The sequence below is a fragment of the Arachis duranensis genome, chromosome 7 (assembly GCF_000817695.3).
Source record: "Arachis duranensis cultivar V14167 chromosome 7, aradu.V14167.gnm2.J7QH, whole genome shotgun sequence".
NCBI lineage: Eukaryota > Viridiplantae > Streptophyta > Magnoliopsida > Fabales > Fabaceae > Arachis > Arachis duranensis.
In genome coordinates this window covers 78,453,568-78,464,585 of record NC_029778.3, presented here as the reverse complement: position 1 = coordinate 78,464,585, position 11,018 = coordinate 78,453,568, and the positions used below count along the sequence as shown (strand labels likewise).

General features: G+C 35.9%; 2 protein-coding genes across 2 annotated transcripts; one reads left to right on the top strand and one right to left on the bottom strand.

The window, feature by feature from the left end:
• Positions 1-909: 909 nt before the first annotated feature.
• LOC107459844 (uncharacterized) lies at positions 910-4,055 on the bottom strand. Its single transcript, XM_016078134.3, has 5 exons — positions 3,107-4,055; positions 2,881-2,963; positions 1,848-1,959; positions 1,609-1,661; positions 910-1,309 (listed from the first exon to the last, which is right to left on the bottom strand). Exons 1-5 carry the CDS (start codon positions 3,945-3,947, stop codon positions 1,166-1,168), a joined length of 1,233 nt encoding a protein of 410 aa, XP_015933620.1. The 5' UTR covers positions 3,948-4,055; the 3' UTR covers positions 910-1,165.
• Positions 4,056-6,741: 2,686 nt separating this feature from the next.
• LOC107459892 (uncharacterized) lies at positions 6,742-10,356 on the top strand. The gene is made up of 5 exons (XM_016078195.3): positions 6,742-7,287; positions 9,271-9,321; positions 9,486-9,548; positions 9,627-9,695; positions 9,817-10,356. The coding sequence occupies exons 1-5, from the start codon at positions 6,985-6,987 to the stop codon at positions 10,081-10,083; spliced, it is 753 nt and encodes a 250-aa protein (XP_015933681.1). The 5' UTR covers positions 6,742-6,984; the 3' UTR covers positions 10,084-10,356.
• Positions 10,357-11,018: the final 662 nt, after the last annotated feature.

The following is an 11,018-nucleotide window of genomic DNA, read 5'->3' as shown; positions in this document are numbered from 1 at the left end:
GATCCGTTCGCATCATATTCACCACCACACATCCTGTTGCCGCCGCCGATGCCTCCAGAACTGCCCGGTAATCCACACGAGCCACTTCCAATTCCATTGGTGAAGCCGCCCGTAACAACGAGCTTTCAAGAACCATGACCAACCATTTAAAAACTCACTCGTCCATCTTTTTCTGTTTGATTTAGGAGCTACTGACTGAAAATGAGAAAATCCTGTAACTGACATATATCTCATTAGCTAGATTTTCTCTGTTTTTTACTTTCCACGTTTCTGTCCAAATAATAAACAAAGTATCTTAAAGTTTTGAAAATAGATTTTTTCCCATTTGTCTGCATATATCATTTTTAAATTTATACCATATAATATAATTAATTTAATTCTCTGCATAACGCTCGAGTCTTAATCTAGTATCCTTTAAGTGGAAAAAAAAGTCCATTCCCGTCTATTTTTTATACTTATATAGGATGTCCTGTCTATTATTATTATTATTAAAATTTTGGTAACCCAATCCGCATATTTTTACCCTTCGTAATTCTTCCTCAGCCAGGCTTGTGCAGAATAGCAGAACAAGTAAAGTATTTGTAGCATAGCAAAAACAAAAATGCCTTCCTCGTCATTAATATGTTTGCTCGCGGCAATTGTAGCCTCTCGGGAGAATTGATGACTGCATCAAAGATGCACTTGCTATTGCTAATACTAGTACATCGGAGAATTCTGAATTGGTTAGTTTAAATAGCCCCGGACTGTGGAACAAGGGAGTATCCCGAACCTACACCGAGGTATTGACGGCAACTATGCCAAATTTAATATGTTGTAGACCCTCAACTATGCCAACTTTCAAACATTGCTGACTCAACGTAAATAGGGAACGCGATGTGATTATCATGTTGCAAAATTGGGTTCATCATGTAAAGAAAACTGTAGCAGAATCTTATTGATGAGTTCCAAAACTGACTTTCTGTTTTCCATCATAAACCTAAGGACATAGGGATATTCTAGGAAGGAGCCAAACAATACAATTGGGTCTTCTTTTCCTTCCTTTTCCTTCATTGTTTCAATAGTAAACAGAGGAAACTAAAACAACCCACAGAAGAGTTAAAAATAATATATGGATCTGAACTAATATCATTCTTATCTTAAAAGTTAAAACAGAAAAGAGATTTCTTTAGTACTTAATATCTGGATTATCACGTAGACCTAGCTTGGAAATAACAAAACAATACGAATCCCAGTCGGTGCTTCTAAGGTATTTCAGTAATCTTTTTCTCCTCTGAACCATTGCTAGCAGACCTTTACGAGAATGCTTATCCTGAAAACATCATTGGGAACAAATCGAATCACACCCCTCTAAATCATAGTCAATAACACATACTGAAACGATTGAACAGGGAAATAACTGTTCACTAACTCAATTCTATGGGGAAACAATCTTAATCTAAGTTTAAAGAACACAGTATATTTCCTCTGTTTCGAAAGATCAAATGGAGTCACGAACTAATATTGTTAACTATTTAGAAAGTAAATTAATAACAGCAGTATGCACGCAATTTCTGCACGTTATCTTCAATACTAGAATCAAGGATATTCACATACAAAAACGGAACTGACCTTCTTGTGTAGAACTGCTGATAGATGCTTAATCTTAGTTGTGAGTTGTGCAACTGCAAGAAGGAAAAAGAGGTAGAGCATTAGTTCCCAATCCCATGTAAAATGTACATTCAAAACTATCACTTCAACTTTCACCAAGACCTATATTGAAGTAAAAGTCAAGCTCACTATTCTAGTTATCTTCCCTTTGGATCCTCTTCATAGTAAATTGCATAAATAAGTCAAATAATTTTCTTTACCTTGAACACGAGCAGATCCACAATCAGACTCTGACATTTTAAACTCCTCTCTAATCTTTGCTAGCTCAATTTTCAACTTTTCTGCTGAGGACATATTATCTGGATGGAAGTACTGAAATAAACGTAATGAGAAAATCAGTTAACTGAAACAACAAAGTTAATTTTATGGAAGAGAAATTTTAAAGCAACATAACAAGAACATCAATAGCTCTTTAAAAGAACCTTCAATTTCAATGATATGGCACACCAATGATCCTAGAAGTGCTTCACATGATATTATGACACGAATTACTTCATCGAAAAGTTAGGCAATAAAATCAGATTCAATATACTAATGCCTATGCATCTTAGTTCAAAATAGAATCAGCAGAACCCAAGATTTTTACAATATAAATAAAACAAGGAATGATAAATAAACAATAGGGATTGACATTTGAGAAGCAGAGGCTATAATCAAAGATACAATGAATAAAATGAGGGAAAGACAGAAGCCTATAATTGTTCAGGAAATTAAACATGGAGGTTATCTCTTTCAAGAAGGCCAAAATGCAGCAGGACCGAATGCAACATTAACTCCAGAACCAGTGACAATGTCTCTGAAGGGTTATGTTGGCTATTTTGAATTAATTAACCGAAAACAAATGCAGAGCGAATCCAACATTGCTCCCATTTCCTTGTAGATTTGGTCATTACTAAGCATACATGATAAAAATTTAAAATTAAAAAAAAAATTATCTTGCACAGATGTCACGAGAAATTTGAAACTTGATCAGACTAAATGACAAATATCAACAAGGATCATCATATGGCAAATGATACATTTGACATGGGCATAAGCAATAATGCAACATGAGCACGATCATTTTCATTAGTGCAGGACCCATTCGACAAACAGCAATGGTAATATGCAATGTTGCAATTTGGAACAGAGACATGAAAACTCGCATCACCAATATGGAAGTAGAGACAGCACGGTAAACCATAGATAGGACAGAACACAGAACCAATATAAATAAATAAATATAATACTGACCCTTTCAACAAGGTTCTCTTTAGGAGGATCCATCATGAAGCTTGGCCTCCCGCCCAAATGACCCAGCATATCAAACCTCTGCTCTGGAAAGTTTATAGAATTAGGTAAATCTTTTGGTATAAATCATAAAACGGAGGAAAACAAATTCGATTGGGTTCATGATCAGGATCAGAGTAACAAGGAAGAAATGAAGATATAACATCAAAGAGGAAGAAAAGATGAGTACGCTTTTCTTTACTAGCTTGCTCCAGAACAATCAAGCTCTCTTGCAATGGTTGGATGCCGACACCAATGAGAGTGGAGCGAGATTCCATCTCCTCCAGCTTCCTCAGTTTCACCAATCTTTCATTCAACTCCGCAATAGAGAACCCCTCTCTCTCCCCACCTTCCGCCCTCAACGCCCTCAATTTCTCCCCCAACTCTGGAAAGCTGTACATCTTCACAAACCCCGTCACCGGGGACCCAGAGCCCTTCTTCTCGTTCATTTCCTTCAAGAAAAACGTCGGCAACTCCCCGCTCCCGCCTATCAAAGAGCCGCTTGAGGCGGAATCAGAAGGACCCGATTTCATGGTGCTTCTAAACGCCGACAACGGCATCCGATCGCCGCCCTGCTTGTTCGGATTAGATTTAATCTTCTGCACGCTCTCGCGGAGCGCGTCAAAGGAGATCTTTCCCCCAATGCCGGGCGCCGATTCGCCGGACTTTTCCGAGACTTTTCTGTTGTAGATCTCCTGAAAGGAGATTTGCCCCGACGAGGAGGGCTCGCCAGCGCCAGGTGGAGGGGGTAACGTGCGGCGGCGGAACTCCGAGAGGTTTTTGCGGATTTCATCGAGGGAGTTGACTTTGGAAGCGGCGGATGACGGGGTTTGCGGGTAGGGGTTCGCGAAGGGTGAATTAGTGGGGCGGGTTCTCTTGAGCTTGTCCTTGACGTCGCTGAAATAAGAAGACATGGGAGACTTGGGAGTTGAGTCGCCGTTACCGCCGTCGGAGCTGGAAGTGGAGAAGCGGTGGGTGAGAGTGAGAGGGTTCCATTTGAGTCTGGTTCTGAGTGTGAGGGAGAGAGCCATCGTCTCAGGACACACCTATTCGAGTGAAGCACCTCACTTCAGTTAGTTCGTTAGGGTTTTTCAGCTCACCCTAACCTAACCCATTGCTGAAAAATTAAAACATTCATCACAACCCAATAATTCTCAATCAACTTTAACTTAACCCTTTTTCAAACGGAATTTATATATAATTATGCAGTTATACTACATGTGCACTAAAATTTAGCTATTAAATTAATTATCTGTATAGAATATATGTTAAAATATGAAATATATATTAAAAATAAATTAAATATCATATATATTTATACACAAACATATGAAGATTAATTTGATAACTTTTTTTGTTTTCACATGACGTTTTTGTTTGCTGATTAGTTATACAAGTGCTCATTATTTTAGTAATATTAGCAAATTTCACTGGCTTTCCCTCGTATATGATTGTTATAGAAATGCAGTTTCTTTAAAAGATAAATGAGTAACACCAAATTTAAGAATCAATTGCTTCACTTGCACTTCTAAACCCAAACTCATTTATAAACAGAACAAGAACTTGTAGTCAATAACTTTAAAATTAAGTGATATCAAAATCGTGCATTACAAATGGCGGGCAGTTCAATACTTTAGCTGGACTTGCATTACTTTATCTTGTAACTCTTCTTCATCTATTGGTTTTCTTTAGTTTACGTATGTACCAACTAACAACACTATCATGTTTTATTGAAACAAAAAAGAAAAGGATTGAATGACTTCTCAAAGTTGAAACAAACAATGGTAGATGCCGAGAGGGATGGGGTAATTAAGTTCCGTTGCAAAAATTAACTGCTTACATTCTCGAGTCTTATGAGCCATAGAGGTATGGGTCACACTTAGTAGTCAGTACGAAGTACCATCAGAGATGATAGGACGCCAGAGAATTGTCCTATACACTCCTTTAACGCCAAAAAAAAGGCCAGAAAGTTTTAATAAAGAAAAGGGTTAACGGAGTCCCAATCTATCTATAGCCGCAACTCCTGCCCACTACTACAGATAACCTAAGTTCACTTCGTCATCTGATTAGTCCACATGTTCTTCGAGTGTGCAGAGATTATTATTTCTAACAACACAATTCATGACCACAGAAAAGCAGAGAGAAATGGAAGAGCATGATTTGTGTGGTAGTATTAAATATTAATGGTGGTATGATATGAATGAACAGTCGATTATATCATAGAGATAAGTAAATAGTACTATGCAATTGTCATTTGCTCACAATGCAAACAAAAGTGGTTAAATACCCGGTGGGGATGGTAATGTGAAAATTAAATAAAAGCGTAGTTGCTAGTGGGGGATGAGGAAGCTATGATTTTTGTTGCAATGTATTAATTTGTAATAAATCGTGCGCCCGATGCTGATTGGGAAATAGGAATATATAATGAATAACTAATAATACAATTACAATTTACAAATATATATTTGCATAGAATGATAGAAATAATATTTAAAAATTATTTAATAATTTAATATATTTTTATTAAATTATTCAAAACACTCTACAATCAAATAAAATATACACCACAATCCATCTTTCTCTTTTTTTTCATCTTTTCCTTTCAATATTGTCGTCACCACCACTATTTTTTTTTCTCCTCTTTTTTTTTTCATTTGATTTCTTTGTAGTTAAATATTATATAATTAGTTTAACAATAATATAAACACATTATTTAGTTGTAAATGACACATAATTTTTTTATGAATGACATAAAAAAGTTTAATAAATGACACGGAAATTAGTGGATGACACAAAAATATAAAATATATTTAAATATATTTTAAATTCAAATGACACATTAAATTGTTACAAACGATACATAAATTATTAAATCTCTTATATATTAGTTTTTTTGTGACATCTTATATATTAGTTTAAACCACTAATTTGGTAATACCAAAATATATCATTTAGTTAGAAATGATTAGTACATTTTTTAAAAATGACACAATAAATCTTTAAAGATTTACAAGTCCAAAAGTTTAACTCACGTAACTAACAAAATACATTTAAATATGTTTTAGAATAATAGAATATATCAATTTATTATAAACGACATATAAATGACTAAACCTTTTATTTATGAATTCAATAACATCTAATTAGTTTAATAATAAAAAAAGTGCATCATTTAGTTAGAAATGACATAATTAAGAAATTTAAATGTTACGATTAAAAATTTTCGGCGTCAAAATTAAAAAATTTTATATATCAGAGTTAAAAAGTTTCGGTATTATTTTTTTGATAAATTTTATATAATTTAAAATTTTTTCTCTTTCTTTTACATTTTTATAATTCTTGTTTTACTCTTTTAATAAGAATATATATCATAATTAAAAAAATTTAGTATTAAAATTAAAAAATTTCTTATGTTATGTATAAAATATTTTAGTATTATTTTTTAATAAATTCTCATAGTTCAAAACTCTTTAGATGTGATTCACGTGTTCGTTATGTGATTTGTTTTTATTAAATTTAAGCAAATTTAATTAGATTTAATTGATTAAAATTTTAGATGTGTAATAGTATGGTAAATTATTTGTGTATAACAAATTATTTAATAAATAATAAAAAAATAAAAACTCACCTATAATTATTTAGCATCTAAGTCTTAAGCAAAGAAAAAAAAAGTAGTGGTTGAGGTTTGACACGTGTGCTAGAAGGTGGGACCAGAGAGGCGAGAGAAAATAGGGACGATCTACAGAATACAACATCTGTAAGGATAGACAATTACAAAGAGAAAGAAGAGTAAGAGGACATTTTGGGGTTTTCCTTTCATAAAAAAGATCATCCGTGTCTCTCCCCACACACACACTCCCTTGCTCATGTAAGAAGCACCGAGAGATGAGAGACCGAGGGAGGCACATCATTTCTCTTTAAACCTTCCAAAATCCACACCTCCTTTTTCCTTTATTTTATTTTATATATATATTTAACATTCCAACGACACCCACCATCCCCATATCTCCCATAACACACACCACCTCTTGTCTCTTCCAATCAACCCTCTTCCACGCTCCACAAGACATGTGCCATGATAACTGGGTTAAGATCGCCATGGCCGACGATTCTCTCGTCGTCGACCTCCTTCTCCGACTCCACCAAGCCCGACAGCCGCCGCCACCTCCCTCTCTTAACCTGCAGTGGAGCGTGCGTCAGCGCCGTTCCAAGTGCGTTCCCCGCCACAATAAAGCGGAGACAACTAGAGCCAGTCCTACCACCCCTCTCTCCTGGAGCGCCACCACCTCAGCAAGCGGAGGAGGCGCCACTCTAGATAGCTATGAGGAGTCCAGCCGCCCAACCAAACACCTGCATACCTCGAGATCTAAGGTTCCACGCTTCATCTCTCTCTCTCTCTCTCTCTTCCTTTTTGTTAGTTTGAGTTCAGCCGTATTCCTTGTTATGTTTTTAATTCTGTGGGTATGCTGTGTGCATGAGGTGCTCGCTAAACGCGGTGCATAAGTTGAAGGGAAGGGAAGGGAACTGACCTTTGTCTCTGTTTCTTTTCCTTATTCTTTTACTATGTTGGCATCCAATTAAGTGCCACTCGCACTTTATATTTTTTTGAATCATGGATGGACGAAAATGCCATTCACCACTCATCAGACTCAGCTCAGCCTTTGGTCCGATCGCGCCTCTTTGCTTTTTTTTTTTTCAAATCAAACCATTTTCGGAGCTGGCTTTATTCGCCTTATCATCTTCTCAACACAGATTTGAACCGGTGCCTACCTACTCTCGCAGGACACGCCGTGTTATCATCTTCTTTACCTTTATTCCTCTCTCTTTCTCTTTCTTTCGTCAGGAAAGTTCAACCTATTACCCTTTTGTAACTGTTAATGTATTTTATATTTTATTTCTTAATTTTGGAAAGGAAAGGAGAGACTTTGATTCAACGCAAGGAGTCAGAGGCTTCAATGACTCTTGTAATCTTATTCACGTTTTTTCCTCGCCGCTCTTCATCTCAAATTACGCAAATGACCTTCCTTCTCGAGGGCAATTTCGTCTCTCGGGGATATGTTCTGGCCGTGTCCGGAGAAGGTTAAAAAATAAAAAAGGTTTGTGGGATTGTGAAGTGTAAACTGGGATGTTATTGTTGCAGTGTGGCATTCGTGGTTTGATAGGGAGGTGGATAAATATTAAATGTATGAGGGGTATTTATGTAATATGAGGAGAGCAGCAGCACCACAACTACAAGTGCATTTTTGGTGGCATGTTTTCGTGGGAAAGGCAAAATAGCTCTTGCGACTGCTGCTTGTTTTGTAGTGGTTGTGCACTTTGGAATGCTCTTGTGTATTATTAGGTTTGGAGCACTCATGTGGTGTCACCTCCCCTACTGTAGCTTTACCTGTGGCCGCACCTTCTCTACTTCATTTAGGGGTCTGCGTCGTCGTTTCACATACGAGAAACGTTTGTTCAGGTATCTGCATCACAGCAATTAAAAATATTATTAGTATTATGCATGGGCAAAAGTCAAAAGTAGCAAGTCCTTATTTTTTTGAATGGGAACTGTTATCCTATGAAGAAAGGAAAAACATGGTGGTATATTAGTCTTTTTATGCTTGGTGGGGTAAGGTCCAAAAGGGGAGAATCTGTGGTTTTTTGGGATCGAGACGAATATGTGGTTAACAAAATGAAATTATGATTGGACGAGAGAAGATAGGGATCTTGGTAGCTGATAAACAAAGAGCGAAGGGGGGACCATAATGTCACTGCCACCAACTAAGCTGGCTGGTTAGTTATTGGCGTTTATTAGTCACCGCTCACCGCTGTCCATGGAATCCATCCTTTCATTTTTTATTATTATTATAATGGATTATGGATATGCAATTATGCATTACGCCAATACCTTCATTTATTTCTTGTGTGTAGAGGCAGATTGTGAGCTCACATACTTTTCTTACACACCAAACCATCAATATATAACACAATACACACGCTCTCTCTCGATCTCAATGTCTGGGGACTCTGGAGGGTGTCATTGACATTTTCATTCAATACCTCAGATCCAGTCTCTGTTGCAGTCTGCCACTTTGCACTTCACAGAAAGAGAGAAACAAATATGGCACGCTTACCCTCACTACTCCACCCTTTTTCGTTTCACTTTAACGCCATCTTTTCTATCTCCTTCCACTCCCCTTATTATTTATTATTATAATAAAAATCATCAATGTCCATTGCACAACTGGACCCTCCTATCCTACCTAAATCCTAAACATTGGTCCGCTGCCTCACTTCACTCCATTTTTTTTTTCATTTTCTGAGAATATGATAAAATGTTTCAAGACCCTAAATTCCGTATTTTATATATTGCAGGTTGCAAATCCAATCGAAACAGCTCTTACCAAAAAGTCACGAAGAAAAAAGGTAAATGTTGATACATACATATTTTACATGTTTTCATTGAGTATGTCGAAAGCAAAGTGCTATTGATTTCTATGTAAAATTGAGTTTGTTTGGGCCTGGCTCCAACCCAATAGAATAATGAGCTACTTTACATTTTGACTTAGTATTTGTTGATTTATTTGCAGACTTTAGCTGAACTAAAAGAGGAGGAGACTTTGTTGCTCAAAGAAAGGAGAAGCTTGAAAAATGTACGATTCAGGCGCATCCTGTTTTTTTTTTATCACATATTTGGTTTGTTTATAAACGTTATTTCGATATTGGAACAGGAACTTGCATCATTGCGTCTCACACTTGAGAAACATAGAGCCACAAATGAAAGCTTAAAGAGATTAAAGGTGACCTTCCCATGTTGTTCTGAATCACTTTGTCATCCATATTTGAAATCTTACAATATTTTTTAATGAGAACAAATGTAGCTAGATACATGTTAATTATGCACTTGACATTTTGCAACAGCTTGATTTGGAGTCGCAACGGAACTCTGAACCAACTAAAATCTACGAGGAGTCTAAGAAAGGTGTGGTTGACCTACCTCAGTGCCATCCATCAACTTCTCTGTCCCCAAAAACTGTTACACATAAGGTTATTGATGGCCATTCATATGTTTGTCCACTAAATTCTTGTTCCAAATCACAAGAGATGAGTAAAAAAGAATCTACCTTGGTGCTCCCTGATCTAAATTTGCCTGTGGATGTGGATTTGAGCTCCAATTGCATGGACTGAATCAGCTAATAAGAATCATATATGTACTATGATGCAGCCTAACAATTTAGGTTTGTGCTAATGTAATTGTTCTAGATGCTGAAGAGTAAACCATTCATCTTCATTGGTCAACATTCACGTGGAAATTGTTTCCCAGGGTAGCTTAGAAATCCTAACAGATCAGGCTTAGTATTTCACTATTTTCATATTTTTTTCGTTCCATTGTTTTCTACAGTGTCCAAAAAAACCCTGTATTCCTTCTCTTCATTTTTATAGAAAATATTTACTGATAAATGTAATTACGTGTTCTATAGATGATTCAATAACTTATAGTTAAAGGTTGTCCGTAACTGTATGATTTGGTTGTATGTTGGGTCTTATATACCAGAAAGGCTCAGCATGTTATGGGATGGTATATTTTAATGTTTTCCATCAAAAGCTTTAAGCATGTCTTTGTCTGTGACTCTTATATATGTATGGGCTTTGTTTTTGGCTGGAAGTAGTAACTTGGACATCTATTGGGCTCAAGCTCTCTACCCAACCCTTCATACAAAAAAAAAATTACTTGTATTGCTTTTTATGATTTATCTATTGTTACTCTTTCTTAAATTTCTTAAAATAATTAACTCCCAATATTCAAAGCGCTTTATTATTTCAATAGAAATAAATAAAGAGAATTAAATACTATTTAATATTAAATAAATATATTCTTTAGTAATCATCATTTAGAGCTAAATGTTGTTGATTATGTACCATTTAAATAAACAAAATTTAGTTCTCGATGAACATCAATCAACTAGTAAATATGAAGAAACAACGCATGCATTTTCTATATCTCTATATATTTTCCTTAGTGTTTTCTGTAGTCTTCGTCAAGCATCGTGCTACATGGAAGATCTAAGAGTGCATTGCTTTCGTCACTATACTTGAACAAATGCATCATTGTATGTACGCTG